At 47.2% G+C, this 16,662-nt stretch overlaps 2 protein-coding genes and 2 pseudogenes across 3 annotated transcripts; all 4 read left to right on the top strand.

The window, feature by feature from the left end:
• Nucleotides 1–2,543: 2,543 nt before the first annotated feature.
• Nucleotides 2,544–4,776, top strand: LOC128575078 (spermatogenesis-associated serine-rich protein 2-like; annotated as a pseudogene). The gene is made up of 3 exons (XR_008376921.1): nucleotides 2,544–3,450; nucleotides 3,607–3,693; nucleotides 3,968–4,776. The product of XR_008376921.1 is annotated as a spermatogenesis-associated serine-rich protein 2-like (transcript).
• Nucleotides 4,777–5,495: 719 nt separating this feature from the next.
• Nucleotides 5,496–5,753, top strand: LOC128575084 (40S ribosomal protein S29-like). The gene has a single exon (XM_053576396.1). The coding sequence runs from the start codon at nucleotides 5,525–5,527 to the stop codon at nucleotides 5,693–5,695; it is 171 nt and encodes a 56-aa protein (XP_053432371.1). The 5' UTR covers nucleotides 5,496–5,524; the 3' UTR covers nucleotides 5,696–5,753.
• Nucleotides 5,754–6,686: 933 nt separating this feature from the next.
• LOC128575085 (ATP synthase subunit epsilon, mitochondrial-like) lies at nucleotides 6,687–6,975 on the top strand (annotated as a pseudogene).
• A 2,241-nt stretch (nucleotides 6,976–9,216) lies between these two features.
• LSM10 (LSM10, U7 small nuclear RNA associated) lies at nucleotides 9,217–14,734 on the top strand. Its single transcript, XM_053576394.1, has 2 exons — nucleotides 9,217–9,460; nucleotides 13,931–14,734. Exon 2 carries the CDS (start codon nucleotides 13,953–13,955, stop codon nucleotides 14,322–14,324), a length of 372 nt encoding a protein of 123 aa, XP_053432369.1. The 5' UTR covers nucleotides 9,217–9,460; nucleotides 13,931–13,952; the 3' UTR covers nucleotides 14,325–14,734.
• Nucleotides 14,735–16,662: the final 1,928 nt, after the last annotated feature.

The raw sequence follows: 16,662 nt of genomic DNA, 5'->3' as shown, positions 1-16,662 counted from the left end.
AGGTGCCGCCCACTTTTTTTTTTTTTTTTTTGTGGTTTTTGGCCAGGGCTGGATTTGAACCTGCCACCTCTGGCATATGGGACTGCGCCCTACTCCTTGAGCCACAGGCGTCACCCAGTGCCACCCACTTTTATAAATGTTTGAAATTTTTATAATAAAGTAAAAAATGTGAACCTCAAAATACGCAATCATTAACCAGTGATGGTGGCAGGTCCATACAGTTCCAGCTACTTGGGAGGCTGAGACAGGAGGATCACTTGAGCCCAAGAATTGAAGGTTGCAGTGAGCTATGATGACACCACAGCACTCTGGGCAGGGTAACAAAGTAAGACTCTATCTCAAAAACAATTTTTTTACAGTAGAAGTTAAAGAAGTGGTTAAGCTGGGCAGAGCCTATGGCTCAAAGGAGTAGGGCACCGGCCCCATATGCCAGAGGTAGCGGGTTCAAACCCAGCCCCAGCCAAAAAACGAACTGCAAAAAAAAAAAAAAAAATAGCTGGGTGTTGTGGCAGGTCCCTGTAGTCCCCAGTTACTCGGGAGGCTGAGGCAAGAGAATCACCTAAGCCCAGGAGGTGGAGGTTGCTATGAGCTGTGTGACGCCACAGCACTCTACCAAGGGCAGTAAAGTGAGACTGTCTCTAAAAAAAAAAAGAAAGAAAAGAAAAGGAGCACAGTGGTTATGGCACCTTAACAGGTTCGAGGCTGACAGGTTTGAACCTGCCTGGGCCAGCTAAACAACGACAACTGCAACAAAAAATAGCCGGGCGTTGTGGCAGGCACCTGTAGTCCCAGCTACTGGGGATGCTGAGACAAGAGAATCGCTTGAGCCCAAGAGCCTGAGGTTGCTATGAGCTGTGACACCAAGGCAACAAAGCAAGACTCTGTCTCAAAAATAAATAAATAGAAAATAAGGGCGGCGCCTGTGGCTCAACGGGTAGGGCGCCAGTCCCATATGCCGGAGGTGGCGGGTTCAAGCCCAGCCCCGGCCAAAAATAAAAAAAAAAAAAAAAAAAAGAAAATAAATAGAAAAGGAATTTGCTAAAAAGACATCAGGTGATTCAAAGCGTTGTCAGAAAGGCTGGAGAACCATCGGAAAATGTACAGGAACCAATGAAGGTAGGCAGCAAAGGAAAGAGCTTCAGCAGCAGAACCCACCGCCAGGAACGAGGCAGTGGATGAGGGCACACAGGACAAGGCCTAAACACTTCTTGCTGGCTGGTATTGCTTGCTCCAGATTAAAGTCTAATTAAAGCCTAAGTTTAAGTGACAAGCCCACACCATAGCTGACAAGGATCAAAGACCGTATCTGGCCTTTACATCATCTGTTGTGGGAAACAAAACTCCACCTCCCACTGAAATTCATAGAAATATCAGATTTCCTCAAACATGGGAAAGGAGTTCAGTTGCTGGGTAGTAGCCAAAAAATGAGATTTCCTCAACATGCATCAATCCCAACCACACCCCTCTTATTCCTATAATCTCTCTGGATACTCAGAGTTAAAATTTAAATCACTGATTTCTTCCTCCTTCCACCCACACTCCAGATGTAATCAGCCTCCAGATTCTCTGGTTTTTTCAGTCTTTACCATTCATCCCTACTCTCCTTGCCCACTGCAACCCAACTATCTTCATTCACATCCCTGTCAGCTTCTCACCACGTCCATGAAACTAGTGTTCTTCAAGCAACTATGGTTTACAGTGTGAAGCATTTGAGGTTCCTAAGGTCTTCTCCCTGCTCCAACACTCAGAAGTCTGGTAGGGGAGTCTTCTGCCAATCTGCGTGCAACAAGCAAACTGGAAAAAATGAGAACAACATGGCAGGGGGTCAGAAGAGAAGCATCACTCCCAGCTGGGGATCAAAGATAAGAATGCATAGGACTGTCTGAGGGTTGCTGAGTGGCTGGGTCTGACGCAGTGGTCCTCAAACTTTTTTTTTTTTTTCGTAGAGACAGAGTCTCACTTTATGGCCCTCGGTAGAGTGCCGTGGCCTCACACAGCTCACAGCAACCTCCAACTCCTGGGCTTAAGTGATTCTCTTGCCTCAGCCTCCCGAGTAGCTGGGACTACAGGCGCCCGCCACAACGCCCAGCTATTTTTTTTTTGGTTGCAGTTTGGCCGGGGCTGGGTTTGAACCTTCCACCCTCAGTATATGGGGCTGGCGCCTTACCGACTGAGCCACAGGCGCCGCCCAAGTCCTCAAACTTTTTAAACAGGGGGCCAGTTCACTGTCCTTCAGACTGTTGGAGGGCTGGACTATAGTTTAAAAAAAAAAAAAACTATGAACAAATTCCTATGCACACTGTATATATCTTATTTTAAAGTAAAAAAAAACAAAACGGGAACAAATACAATCACACAGCCGCATGTGGCCCGCGGGCCGTAGTTTGAGGACCCCTGGGTCACTAGAGGGTAAGAGTGGATTTTGAGAAGAGGAGGAAAAGGAGGCAGAGCATCTTTCCTCTTCTCAGACCCCGAAGCGTCCGGGAAGTAGAGCCCAAAAGGAGGGGGATGCGGCTGCCGGGGGCGCAGTCTGAGACTCTTCCTGGAAAAAGAGACATGAATGAACGCCTGCAATGATACTTTCTGACAAGCAGTTGATACAAGAGAAGGAAAGGAGATTAACAGCAGTGAGCAGAATTTCCAACAACAGGATTTTGTATTTATGACTTCTAATTACAGACTTCTGTTGCCCGCATAAATCAAAGATACCTACACAAGGCAAAAGGATACTTTTCTTCTGTATTTTTTGAGATCAAAGAAACTGCAATGTCTAGGAAACAAAGCCAGAAGGATTCATTTTTGATTTGCAGTCCAATACTGTACTGGCTCAGGAAAGAGCTTTCGAGAACATGGAAGAGAAGATAAATGCAGTGCGTGCAATAGTTCCCAATAAAAGCAACAATGAAATCATCCTGGTTTTGCAGCACTTTGATAATTGTGTGGACAAAACAGTACAAGCATTCATGGAAGGTAGTGCCAGTGAAGTACTCAAAGAATGGACAGTAACAGGCAAGAAAAAGAACAAAAAGAAGAAAAGCAAACCAAAACCTGCAGCAGACGCAAGTAACAGTAGCCCAGATTCCAGTAAATCGGTTTCCATTCAAGAGGAATAGTCTATATTAATGGTTACCATGTCAATAGTGCCATCAATGATACTGAGTCTGTGGACCCACTCAGTGAAGGTTTGGAGACACTTTCAATAGATGCCAGAGAACTGGAGGATCCTGAGTCTGCCACACCAGATCTGCTAGTTAGAACAGGATCCATGCAGGAGAATGGTGTCTCTGATTTGGGGTCCAAGTCTTTGACTATGTACTCTATTCAGAATTCTCGACAATCCAGGAATGCTGCCAAATCTCTCTCAAGACCTACCACGGCACCTCACTTTTCAAATCTGGGGATGGAAGATGTTCCCTTCTCCTCCACCAATAAAAAGTTAGGTTCCAATATTGAAAAATCGATAAAAGTCAGCTGCTCGGGAGGCTGAGGCAGGAGAATCGCGTAAGCCCAAGAGTTAGAGGTTGCTGTGAGCCGTGTGACGCCACGGCACTCTACCCGAGGGCGGTACAGTGAGACTCTGTCTCTACAAAAAAAAAAAAAAAAAAAAGAAAAATCTATAAAAGACCTCCAGCGCTGTACAGTGTCTCTTGCACGGTATCGAGTTGTTGTTAAAGAAGAGATGGATGCTTCCATTAAGAAAATGAAACAAGGGCGGCGCCTGTGACTCAGTGAGTAGGGCGCCAGCCCCATATACCTGAGGGTGGCGGGTTCAAACCCAGCCCCGGCCAAACTGCAGCAAAAAAATAGCCGGGCGTTGTGGTGGGCGCCTGTAGTCCCAGCTGCTCGGGAGGCTGAGGCAAGAGAATCGCGTAAGCCCAAGAGTTAAGAGGTTGCTGTGAGCCGTGTGACGCCACGGCACTCTACCCGAGGGCGGTACAGTGAGACTCTGTCTCTACAAAAAAAAAAAAAAGAAAATGAAACAAGCTTTTGCTGAATTGCAGAGCTGTTTAATGGATCAAGAACTGGCATTGCTTGCTGAAATGGACAAAGTAAAAGCTGAAGCAATGGAAATTTTGCTACGCTGACAAAAGAAAGCTGAACTTCTAAAGAAGATGACTGATGTGGCTGTTCGAATGTCAGAGGAGCAACTGGTTGAGCTCAGAGCTGTTATCAAGCACTTCGTTAGCGAACGTAAATATGACAAGGATCTGGAGCAAGTAGCCCGGTTCACCTGTGATGTGGAGACCCTAAAAAAGAGCATTGATTCCTTTGGACAAGTGTCCCATCCAAAGAATAGCTACTCAACCAGATCCCGATGTAGCTCAGTTACATCTGTATCCTTGAGTAGCTCGAGTGATGCCTCTGCTCCCAGCCTTACAAGTGCTAACAAGAAAAACTCTACACCAGGCGAGACTCCTCCAGCCATAGCAAACTCCAGTAGCCGGCCCTACCAGCCACATCGGGAGGTATTGCCGGGGAATACGCCAGGAGGACAAGGCTACAGGCCACAAGGCCAAAAGTCCAATGATCCTATGAACCAAGGTCGACATGACAATGTGGGTCATTACAGAAACAGCTCGTGGTATTCATCTGGTTCTAGGTATCAGTGTTCCGCCCCAGGCACCAGAAAACACGAGTGAATGGGGCCAGGCTCACTCTGCAGGGACCAGTGGAACTGGAGCCAGCATGGAACCTAGCCCACCCAAGCCCTCATTCAAAAACGGGCTCCCCCAGCGCAAACCAAGGACCTCTCAGACGGAAGCCGTGAACTCCTAAGGGAAATTCCAGTGGGCCTCTCTCTTCTATCCCACACAATTTAACTTGATAACTGGACTTAGGAAACTTATAGCTAGATTTAATAACAGAAAGAAGTTTATGCATGTAACTTTTTGTGCCATTCTAAATATTTTTGGTTTCTTGTCTCCTTACTTCCTCTTTCCCATTTTTGGAGAGGAAGCTGTTTTTTTTCCTTGATCTTTCCCAATAATATAGATTGATCCTGATTGGTCATTTCCACCAGGAATCAGAAGCAACTGTTGCCAGGTTTCCCAAGGATAACAACATTATTTCCAGTGCACGAGGCCTTCCAATTTCCCCTGCTGTCCAAGCTGTCTCAGGAGGAAGTGGATCACAGCTAGTCAGTGGCCTTGCCAATCTAAGCCGAAGCCACAGATGCCTACCAGGTTCCCTCCAAATAGTAGTTTGACAGAAGAGGCAATGAAGGAATTTCATACTGCACTGGATTAGCCAGAGAAGGGGAAATGTAATTGGTGAAAAGGAGAGAATACTAAGAAAAGGTTGAGAATCTGCCTCTATCCCAGACCATGCCTGAGATTTGACACTGAGTTCAGGGTTTCAGTCTTCTGCTTGGCACCATGGCTTAACCTGTAGTTTCTTCAAAATGCCCAGAGCCTTGTTTCCTATTACCTTAGATTGCAAACCAGTCTAGGGAAATCTAAGGGAAAGTTCATTTAATTAAAATTGAAAAGTTTTGCTTTTGCCTCGTTGCACTCCTGAAAGCAAGATGGGGCACCAGCAGCTCTACTGGAGCCACCCGCGAAAATTCGGCCAGGGTTCTCGCTCTTGTCGTGTCTGCTCAAACCAGCACGGTCTGATCCGGAAGTACGGCCTGAATATGTGCCGTCAGTGCTTCCGTCAGTACGCAAAGGACATCGGGTTCATTAAGTTGGACTAAGTAATCTTCCTTGAATGGATTCTCCAGGGGGATGCCATGAAAGAAACCCAGCTAACTCAATACATCCATAGATGGACAACACATGTACATAAAATAAAATTTTAAAAAAACCCCCAAAAAATAATAAAATAAAATAAAATTGAAAAGTTTAAAAAGAAGTATTTCTCTACATGAAGGGTATAACCCGACTATAGCACAAGACTATGAGGAAAGGGCCAAGGAAGGAAGGGAGGGGGGAGGTTAGGTTGGAGGGAGGGTAATGGGTGGGGCCACACCTATGGTGCATCTTAGAATGGGATTAGGCGAAATTTACTAAAGGCAGAATACAAATGTCTACATACGATAACTAAGAAAATGCCATGAACAAGACAGGTATTTTTGAAGGCTACATTGAACAGTTTGATGAGAATATTTCAGAGTGCATGTGAAACCAGCACATTGTACCCCTTGATTGCACTAATGTACACAGCTATGATTTAACAATAAAAAAAAAAATTCAAAATAAAAGAAGTATTTCTCTGTTTCTGTGTTCGGAGACTCTTTTTTTTTTTGTAGAGACAGAGTCTCACTTTATGGCCCTCGGTAGAGTGCCGTGGCCTCACACAGCTCACAGCAACCTCCAACTCCTGGGCTTAAGCGATTCTCTTGCCTCAGCCTCCCAAGTAGCTGGGACTACAGGCACCCGCCACAACGCCCGGCTATTTTTTGGCTGCAGTTTAGCCGGGGTCGGGTTTGAACCCGCCACCCTGGGCATATGGGGCTGGCGCCCTACCGACTGAGCCACAGGCGCCGCCCTCTTTTTTTTTTTTTTGGTTCTCTCCCTTTCCTGAATCCTGTTCTGATCCTGAACTAAATTTATAGCAGTATAATTAGTGTTACTCTAAGATGTTACCTATCAAAAAATTGCTGCAATCTTTATAATTGAATAAATAAAAGCAACTGCATAAATGTTAAAAAAAAAAAAAAAAGAACACTTCACTCTCGCGACATCATGGTGGCTTACTGGCGACAGGCCGGACTCAACTACATCTGATACTCCCAAATCTGTGCAAAAGCAGTGAGAGATGCCCTGAAGACAGAATTCAAAGCAAATGCCGAGAAGACTGCTGGCGGCAGTGTGAAAATTGTGAAAGTGAAAAAGGAATGATCTACCTGCATGAAATGCTACATTTCCAAGGTGAAGATGTGTGGGCATGTGCCATGGCAGATTGAAAACAATCTCACATCATGGAAAAAAAATACCTGTCTTGTTCATACATTGACAATGTCAATAAATTGAAGTATGCTTCACTCTTAAAAAAAAAAAAAAGAGTGGATTTTGAACGTTACCATGTATTGATCAATGTGCAGATTCCCAGGCTTTACTTTAGATTCCACAGGTGTAAGTTTTGATTAATAAGCATTCCAGATACCACACTATAAGACATATTAGTTGAGGCTTAGAGGCTATAGCTCAGCAGTTAGGGCACTGGCCACATACACTGAGGTTGGCGGGTTCGAACCCAGCCCAGGCCAGCTAAACAACAATAATGACAACAACAACAACAACAAAAATAGCTGGGTGGTGTGGCGGGCGCCTGTAGTCCCAACTACTGGGAGGCTGAGGCAAGAGAATTGCTTAAGCACAAGAGTTTGAGGTTGCTGTGAGCTGTGACGGCACGGCACTAAAAAAATAAAAAATAAATAAAAATGTAAAGGAAATCATGTCACTCCCCTTTGACAGCCTATCCTCACACTTTTAGAATTAGATGAGTAAACATTGGCACAGAGCAAATAATTAACTTGCTCTACATACAGTTGGCAAGAAGCAGATCTGGGTACTGCACTGGAGCCTGCACTTCTAAGCATGAAAACCAAGCTCCTTACCTTAGCTTACAAAGTCCTAAACGCTCTGACTCCTGCTTCCTCTCCCAGCTCTTGTTAAACCACTCTCCCCAGCCTCATTGGCCTTTTCTTTCTAGAACTGCCAAGGTCATTTCCACCGAGTCTTATGTATGAACTTTACAACAAATTTAAAGATCTTAATTGACTTTACCTTGCAATTCTAGAATCGAGCAACCCATCATTCCTGAGTGTTCTAGTAACCTAAGCAGAGGATATTTTTTTTTTTTGTTTTTTGTAGAGACAGAGTCTCACTTTACCGCCCTCAGTAGAGTGCCAAGACATCACACCGCTCACAGCAACCTCCAGCTCTTGAGCTTACTGGATTCTCTTGTCTCAACCTCCAGAGCAGCTGGGACTACAGGCTGCCCACCACAGCGCCCGGCTATTTTTTTGTTGGTTTGGCCGGGGCTGGGTTTGAACCCGCCACCCTTGGTATATGAGGCCGGCGCCCCACTCACTGAGCCACAGGAGCCACCCAGGATATTGGTTTTATAGACAGAAAAGGGCTGAGGAAAAAAGGAAAAAGAAAATAAAAATCAGATTGGTTGTTTCAGAGTTACTTTCCTTGTAAAGTTTAAAGTACAGGAGACTGCCTTTCATACCAGCTAAAACAAGCATGTTTGTATATTTGGCTATTATCTCCCACTCTCTCGATTTCTCAGATCAGATAAACAACTTAGTTTCAGCTTGGGGAGGTGGAACTTTAGCCCAAGTAGCTCCATTTGTGTTTAGTCTACCGGGCCCAGTGCAGGAGCTCTGTACAAACCAATGGCCTCCTATAAATTTTATTTATCCGACTGTTCCCTCTCACTGCAATGCTTTTCTTCTCTCTTCTAGTTTTCAGAAGGTTGTCTTCATGTCCTTCATCTCAGAGCAAATGTCAGGACATCTCTGATCATCTAATAAAGTCACTATCACTTTATGCTATTCTAATCCTCAGAAGAACTTTTATCCTATTGTTTTATTTTGAGACAGAGTCTCACTCCGTTGCCCTTGGTAGAGTGCCTATGGCGTCATAGCTCACAGCAACCTCAAACTCTTGGGCTCAAGCGATCCTGTTTGCCTCCGCCTCCCGAGCAGCTGGGACTACAGGTACCCGCCACAGTGGCCGGCTCGTTTTTCTATTTTTAGTAGAGACAGAGTTGGGCAGTGCCTGTGGCTCAAAGGAGTAGGGTGCCGGCCCCATTTGCTGGAGGTGGTGGGTTCAAACCAGCCCCAGCCAAAAACTGCAAAAACTGCAAAAAAAAAAAAAAAAAAAAAGTAGAGACAGAGTCTCTCTTTGCTTAGGCTGGTCTCGAACTCCTGAACTCAAGCAATCCACCAGGCTCGGCCTCCCAGAGGGCTAGGATTATAGGCGTGCGCCATCACGCCCCGCAGTCATTTGTGTTAAGACTCTCTCGCAGTGCCATCAACTCAGGAAGCCATCAGATCTTGGTCTCTACTCTAGGTCCAGAGCCTGAGAAGGAGCCCGGCCCCTGGCCACAGCGAGATGAACGTGGCTTGCTAAAATAAAACACTTCAACGAAGCAGCGACTCTGGTGACATAGCCGGGGACTGCGGAGCGGGAGCCGGACTCCCGCGAGGCATTCTGGGGGTTGTGGTTTCTTCCGGCTCCGCGTACTGACGCCAGAGCCCGGAACTGAGCTGCGGGTCGTTGCCATGGCTTCTTAGTTCGCTGTGGCCGGCCGGGGGCAACACAGCTAGGCGCCCCCTAGCTTCGCGCGGGACTCGGACTGGAAAGCGGAAGGAATCCGCGCGGTGTGTCCGCTGTGTGCGGGGACCCGGGAGGCGGAGCGGGGAAGGCGGCGGGAGAACCCGGGAAGTGACTTCTTTCGGATTTACCGAGTGTACCGCCTCTCCGCAGCCCACTCCCACTGCTCTGTGAGTAAAGGGTGCTCATCCCTTTTTACCGATGGCTTAACAGGCTTGCAAAAGCTAAAGGGCTTGCTCGAGGTCTCTCTCCTAGGAAGTGGTAGAACGTGTCCCAGAGGTCGGGCCTGACTCGAGGTCCAATGACTGCACCTTGCAGTCACAGTGGCAGCCCCATACCCTTGCTTGAGCACAGATTCCTCAAGCTGAGGACTGGCTGGAAGTCGTGTGACCTGTCCCGGGACACAGCTTCCAAACCCTTTGTCAGTGGTGTAGGCTGGCTTGCCACACTTCATGCCAGTCTGCACAGCCCTGGCTGGGATTTTGAGTGAGGTGGTGTGAAGAGAAAGTTCCACCACCTTGGACCCAGGGTTTGAAAATAAGGGGTAGATATATAGTTAAGTCAATAGGATATTAGGGCAGATTGAAATCAAAGGAGAGTATCTCCTATTAATATGTAGTGAGATTTTGGTAGCCTTGTTAGGCCTAAAGTTTAACAGATGTGGAAAAAAAATTCAGAGACATTAAGTAAATATCCTAGGTTTACCAAGTTAGGGATAGAGTGAGGATTTCAACCCAGCTTTCTCTACCTTCAAAACCTATGTATTTTAATAGGTGGGTGTTGTGGTGCGTGCCTGTAATCCCAGCTACCTGGGAGGCTGATACACAAGGATCACTTGAGCCCAAGAGTTTGAGGTTGCTGTGAGCTATGATGCCACAGCACTCTGCAGAGGGTGACAAAGTGAGACTGTCTCAAAAAAAAAAAAAACCCTATGGGCAGTGACCATAGCTCAGTGGGTAGGGCACCAGCCACATACACCAAGGCTTGCGGGTTCAAACCCGGCCAGGGCCAACTAAGACAACAATAACAACTGCAACAACAAAATAGCCGGGCATTGTGGTGGGCACCTGTAGTCCCAGCTATCTGGGAGACTGAGGCAGGAGAATCGCTTCCTCCCAAGAGTTGGAGGTTGCAGGGCAGCACCTGTGGTTCAGTGGGTAGGGCGCGGGCCCTATATACCAAGGGTGGCAGGTCCGGCCTGGCCAAACTGCAACAAAAAATAGCTGGTGTTGTGGCAGGCGCCTGTAGTTCCAGCTACTCAGGAGCCTGAGGCAAAAGAATCACCTAAGCCCAAGAGTTGAAGGTTGCTGTGAGCTGTGACACTACAGCACTCTACCCAGGGCGACAGCTTGAGACTTTATCTCAAAAAAGAAAAAAATCTATGTACTTTATACACTACTATTTTGTTTGAGACAGAGTCTCACTATATTGCCCTCAGTAGAGTGCCGTGGTGTCACAGCTCACAGCAACCTCAAACTCTTGGGCTCAAGCGATTCTTTTGCCTCAACCTCCCAAGTAGCTGAGACTACAATCACCCATTGTCATTGTTTAGCTGTTTTGGGCGGGGTTCGAACCCACCACCTCCGTGTATGCTACAGGCACCAAGCTAGCTTGCTAGTTTTAGAGGTGGCATCTCCCTCTACCTCAAACTATTCTCCAACTCCTGAGCTTGAGCAGTCTACCTACGTGTACCTCCCAGAGTGTTGGGATTATAGGCATCAGCCACTTCACCTGGCCTTTTTTTCTTTTTTAACAATAACATGTCATTCAACTAAATTTCTTGTAACTGCATAATGTAAACTAGTAGGTCTCACAGTGTGGGCCCCTGACCAGCAGTGTCATGACAGCCTGTTAGAACTGCACCTCATTTCTGTGCCTCACCTCAAACCTACTGAGTCAGAAACTGGGAGTGGAGCCCAGCAATCTGTGATTCAACAAGCCCCCCAGGTGATTCTAATGCACACTAACATTCGAGAACCGCTGTCAACCTATGATTCTCAGACTTGCATTTAGTTCACCTAGGGTTCATGTTAAATACAGATTCTGTTTCAGTAAGTGTGGAAAGAGACCTGACATTATACATTTGGATTTATTTTTGTGTGTGTGTGAGGGGGGGACAGAGACTCACTTTGTCACCCTTGGGAGAGTGCCGTGGCATCATAGCTCACAGCAACCTCAAACTCCTGGGCTCAAGCAATTTTCTTGCCTCAGCCTCCCAAGTAGCTGGGACTACAGGCACCCACCACAACACCCAGCTATTTTTAGAGGCAGGGTCATGATCTTGCTCAGGCTGGTCTTGAACCCCTGAGCTCAGGCAATCCACCCACCTCTGCCTCCCAGAGTGCTAGGATTATAGGTGTGAGCCACCAAGCCTGGCCTTGGTGTGACATTTGGAGTCAGGTGGCTCTAGATTTGAATCCCAGCAACTCCACTTAACTGTGACCTTGGACAAGTCACTTAACCTCCCCTAGCTTTTTTTTTTTTTCAAATGATTGATTTTTTTTAATTAGTAGGTATGATATTAACTTTTGTATGTTAGTCTTAATAATCTATCTACAGAGTCCCTTGAATTCTAGTCGTATAATTTTTTTTTTTTTCTTTTTGTGACAGAGTCTCACTATGTTACCTTCAGTAGAGTTCTGTGGTGTCACAGCTCACAGCAAACTCAAACTCAGGTTTAAGCGATTCTCTTGCCTCAGCCTCCCAAGTAGCTGGCACTACAGATGCCCACCACAATGCCCGGCTATTTTTTTGTTGCAGTTGTCATTGTTGTTTAGCTGGCCTGGTGGGGTTCGAACCTGCCACCCTTGGGGCATGTGGCTGGCGCCATAACCACTGTGCTACGGGCGCCAAGCCAGTTTATAAGTTTTATCTCCGTAATTATTCTCTAATTTCTTTTTTTTTGTAGAGACAGAGTCTCACTTTTTGGCCCTCGGTAGAGTGCCATGGCCTCACACAGCTCACAACAACCTCCAACTCAATGGGTTTAAGCCATTCTCTTGCCTCAGCCTTCCGAGTAGCTGGGACTACAGGCGCCCGCCACAACGCCCAGCTATTTTTTGGTTGCAGTTTGGCCGGGGCCGGGTTTGAACCCGCCACCCTCGGTATATGGGGCCGGTGCCTCACCGACTGAGCCACAGGCGCCGCCCTATTCTCTAATTTCTTTCCTTTGTGTGATCATTTGTGAATTTTATTTTATTTGCAGTTTTTGGCCAGGGCTGGGTTTGAACCCGCCACCTCTGGTATATGGGGCCGGCTCCCTACTCCTTTGAGCTGCAGGCACAGCCCTGTGATTTTTTTTTTTTTTTTAATGGAGACAGAGTCTCACTCCATTGCCCTCAGTAGAGTGCCATGGCGTCATATCTCACAGCAACCTCAAACTCCTGGGCTCAAGTGATCCTCTTATCTTAGCCTCCCGGGCAGCTGGAACTACAAGCACCTGCTACAAAACCTGGCTAGTTTTTAGAGCCAGGGTCTCGCTCTTGCTCAAGCTGGTCTCAAACCCCTGACCTAAAGCTATCCATCTGGCTCAGCCTCCGAGTGTTAGGATTACAGGTGTGAGCCCATTTGTGATCATTTTTTAACATTGCATTGACATTACCTACATTTTATTATTGATTAGAAGCCTTGAGAGTAGGCATCCTTTTCTTTCTTATTTTTTTTTTTAGAGACAGATTCTCACTTTGTTACCCTCAGTAGATTGATGTGGCATCACAGCTCACAGCAACCTCCAGTTCTTGGGCTTAGGCAATTCTCTTGCCTCAGCCTCCTGAGTAGGTGGGACCACAGGCGCCCCCCACAACACTCGGCTATATTTTTGTTGCAGTTTGGCCAGGACCGGGTTTGAACCCGGCGCCTTTGGTATATGGGACCCACACCCTATTCACTGAGCTACAAGCGCCGCCCATGGCATCCTTTTCTTATCCTTGACTTACAGGAATGCTTCCCATTTTTCTTATAGGGTTATTGGGTTTTTTTGTTTGTTTATCTTTTTGTTTTGAGACAGAGTCTCACTATGTCACCCTTGATAGAGTGCCGTGGCATCACAGCTCACAGCAACCTCAACTCTTGGGCTTAAGTGATTCACTTGTCTCAGCCTCCTGAGTAGCTGGGACTACAGGCAACCACCACAACATCCAGTTATTTTTTGGTGGCAGTTGTCATTCTTGTTTAGCAGGCCCGGGCCAGGCTCAAACCCTCCTGCCTTGGTGTATGTGGCTGGTGCCCTACTCACTGAGCTACAGGCACAGAGCTGGGTTATTGTTTTTTGTTTTGTTAATTAGAGACAGTATCCTGATATGTTGTCCAGGATGGTTTTGAACTTTTGAAATCCTGGGCTCAAGTGATCCTCCTGCCTCAACCTTCTAAGTAGCTGGGACCTCATGCCACTGTGTCCAGCGATCCTAGCCCTATTTTTCTGAGTTACAAAATGGGCATAAGTAATCTTTAGTTTGCACAGTGATATGAGGATTCTATGAAACATGTGCATGAAATACCTATGTCCACAGATACAAAAATTGGAGAGGTGGTCAGGCTTGGGGAGATCTGTACTGGGAATATGTTTGGGAATCTAGGGGAGGTGAGTTGGCAGTTATCCCCCCAGCCTGCTACAGTGGCCATCTGTGTACTCCTGCCCACAGTGAGCAGCCGTGGTGTGGAGGCATGGCAGTGAGCCACTCAGTGAAGGAGCGGACCATCTCAGAGAACAGCCTGATCATCCTGCTGCAGGGCCTCCAGGGCCAGGTGACCACTGTGGACCTGCGGGATGAGAGCGTGGCTCGCGGACGCATAGACAATGTCGATGCATTCATGAACATCCGCCTGGCCAATGTCACCTACACGGACCGTCAGGGTCACCAGGTCGAGTTGGATGACCTCTTTGTGACCGGCCGGAATGTCCGTTATGTCCACATCCCTGATGATGTGAACATCACTGCAACAATTGAGCATCAGCTGCAGCTCATCCATCGGGTGCGCAACTTTGGTGGCAAGGGCCAAGGCCGGCGGGAATTTCCCTCCAAAAAGTATAAGTGAGGCTGTGCCCTCAGCAAGCTCCAGCCCCATCTCAGGTTCCTCCAGTGTTCTTCTGAGCCAGATCCCTGCCATCTTTCCCTGCCCAGAACCTTGGAAAAGACCAGGGCCAGCCCAGAAACTGGTGTCCAACAGATACCACCTGTCACAGCTGCCTTTCTTAGGGTTCCATCCTCCCAGACTCAGATTCTGGAACCCAGAATCCTATCTATCAGTGGCCTTGGGGTAGGTGACAGTCCCCCTTTTTGATCATTTACATCTGAATCTCTGATTTGCTGATTTAGGGAATCTGTCAAATAGTTTTCACCCTTCTCCCAGTGAGGATTATTGAATGTACTCACCTGAAACACCCCTCAGTGTCCCCATATCTCTTGTAATTGTGTTCATTTTCCCATAAAATCAGACTTGGATACAAACAAGTCCATGCCTCATGCTTTCTCTCCTTGTTGCAGTAGAGTTCCCTGGGTCTCAAACGTGGCTATACATTGGAATCACCTGTCCCACCCTCAGAGCTTCAGCTTTTGTCAGCTGTGGCCTGAGCAGGAGTTTAAGTTTCCCAGGTGATGCTAATATGTAGCAAAGTTTGAGAACTGCAGGAGAGTACTTCAGTCTGGTTGGGTGGAAAGTGGCTTTCCATTCAGATTCTCTGTTGAAGAGGCTGTTAGTCTCATTGCTATTTTCTGACATGAAGAGGTCAGAGAGTCCTGGGCCCTCCCGTGGATGTGGGAGCTTAGCCAACAGCAAGAAATCAGTCTGATTCCAAGAATTACTGCATTCTCAGGAAACAAGAGACTCTCAGGGTTAGAACCCAAGTCTTTGTGGTAGCTGCTTATAGTCATTCCAAACCTGCCACAGGCTAACAACCAGCTCTGGTGGAGCCCAAGAGTTTATATTCATCAAATATCCACAGAGCACATACTATGTCAAGGCCTTCTGCTGAATATGCATTATTGAATAGATTTGAACCTTTCTGGAGAAGAGCATGTGATCTAGTGGGGGAGGTAGTCAAAAAAAAAGATGAAATCCAGCTTAAGAACTGCTGAGCCAAAGTTATGAATAAGACAGGGCCCCTGACCTTAAGACACTGTCATTTCTTAAGGGAGATTTGAGAAAATAGTGTTTGGACGCTAGTGGCCCAGGGTTCCAACATTCCTGTTCTGGCTCAGATTTATCAGATTGTTACCCATTGACCACTTACCCCTTCAGGACCAACTGGGTGTGTGTAGACAAAGCAATTTTCCTGGCTCCCCGGAACCCAATGCTTAAACTAGAATCTAGGATCCAAGAATCTGCATTAACACCCACACACCATGATTCTTCCGCATACTGTATTTCATTGCCTATACGTCTAGCAGCCATTAGACCCTGCCCTCTGGCTTTAGGAGAAAACATGGAGTCCTGGCAGGGAAAAAACCACTTTTCTGAGTTTCCAGGCCCCTCTGACAACTAGAGTTAAGGGAACCCACACCACAAGGTGACTGCTGGTAAGAGAAACCACAGGCCAGGCCCACTGGGAAGGTCCTCACTGAAAATGTCCCCATATCCTTAGCAAGTAGGGAGAGAGATGAACTGGCAGGGAGTCCCCACAGCAGCCTCCTTTGCAGACCTTTCCCACTTGTCTGCACACATTTCTAAAGTTGAAGCGGGCTTAGCTGGGGGTTCAGCCTAGGAATAGAGGAACATATAGTAAATAGTGCACCAGGGGCTGGGGGCTGTGGCTCACAAGTGTAACCTCTATTTTTATTTTTTATTTATTTATTTATTTTTTTTGTAGAGACAGAGTCTCACTGTACCGCCCTCGGTAGAGTGCCGTGGTGTCACACGGCTCACAGCAACCTCTAACTCTTGGGCTTATGTGATTCTCTTGCCTCAGCCTCCCGAGCAGCTGGGACTACAGGCGCCCGCCACAACGCCCGGCTATTTTTTGTTGTTGTTGTTGTTGTTGTTGTTGCAGTTTGGCTGGGGCTGGGTTTGAACCCGCCACCCTCGGCATATGGGGCCGGCGCCCTACTCACTGAGCCACAGGCGCCGCCCCATTTATTTATTTATTTTAGAGACAGAGTCTCACTCTGTCGTCCTCAGTAGAGTGCTGTGGCATCACAGCTCACAGCAACCTCCAGCGCGTGGGCCTAGGCAATTCTCTTGCCTCAGCCTCCCGAGCAGCTGGGACTACAGGTGCCCGCCACAACGCCCGGCTATTTTTTTGTTGCAATTTGGCCGGGGCTGGGTTCAAACCTGCTATCCTCAGTATATGGGGCCGGCGCCCTACTCACTGAGCCACAGGTGCATCCACAACTGTAACCTCTAAAAAATAAAAATAGTGACCAGGCATTTCTACATC

The sequence above is a fragment of the Nycticebus coucang genome, chromosome 22, assembly GCF_027406575.1.
Source record: "Nycticebus coucang isolate mNycCou1 chromosome 22, mNycCou1.pri, whole genome shotgun sequence".
NCBI classification, from domain to species: Eukaryota; Metazoa; Chordata; class Mammalia; order Primates; family Lorisidae; genus Nycticebus; species Nycticebus coucang.
Note: the sequence above shows the minus strand (reverse complement) of the source record. Positions and strands in the feature narration are given on the sequence as shown.

Bases quoted from the DNA above. Each gene is read 5' to 3' on its own strand.
- LSM10 (XM_053576394.1), top strand. From the start codon at position 13,953: ATGGCAGTGAGCCACTCAGTGAAGGAGCGGACCATCTCAGAGAACAGC.
- LOC128575084 (XM_053576396.1), top strand. From the start codon at position 5,525: ATGGGGCACCAGCAGCTCTACTGGAGCCACCCGCGAAAATTCGGCCAG.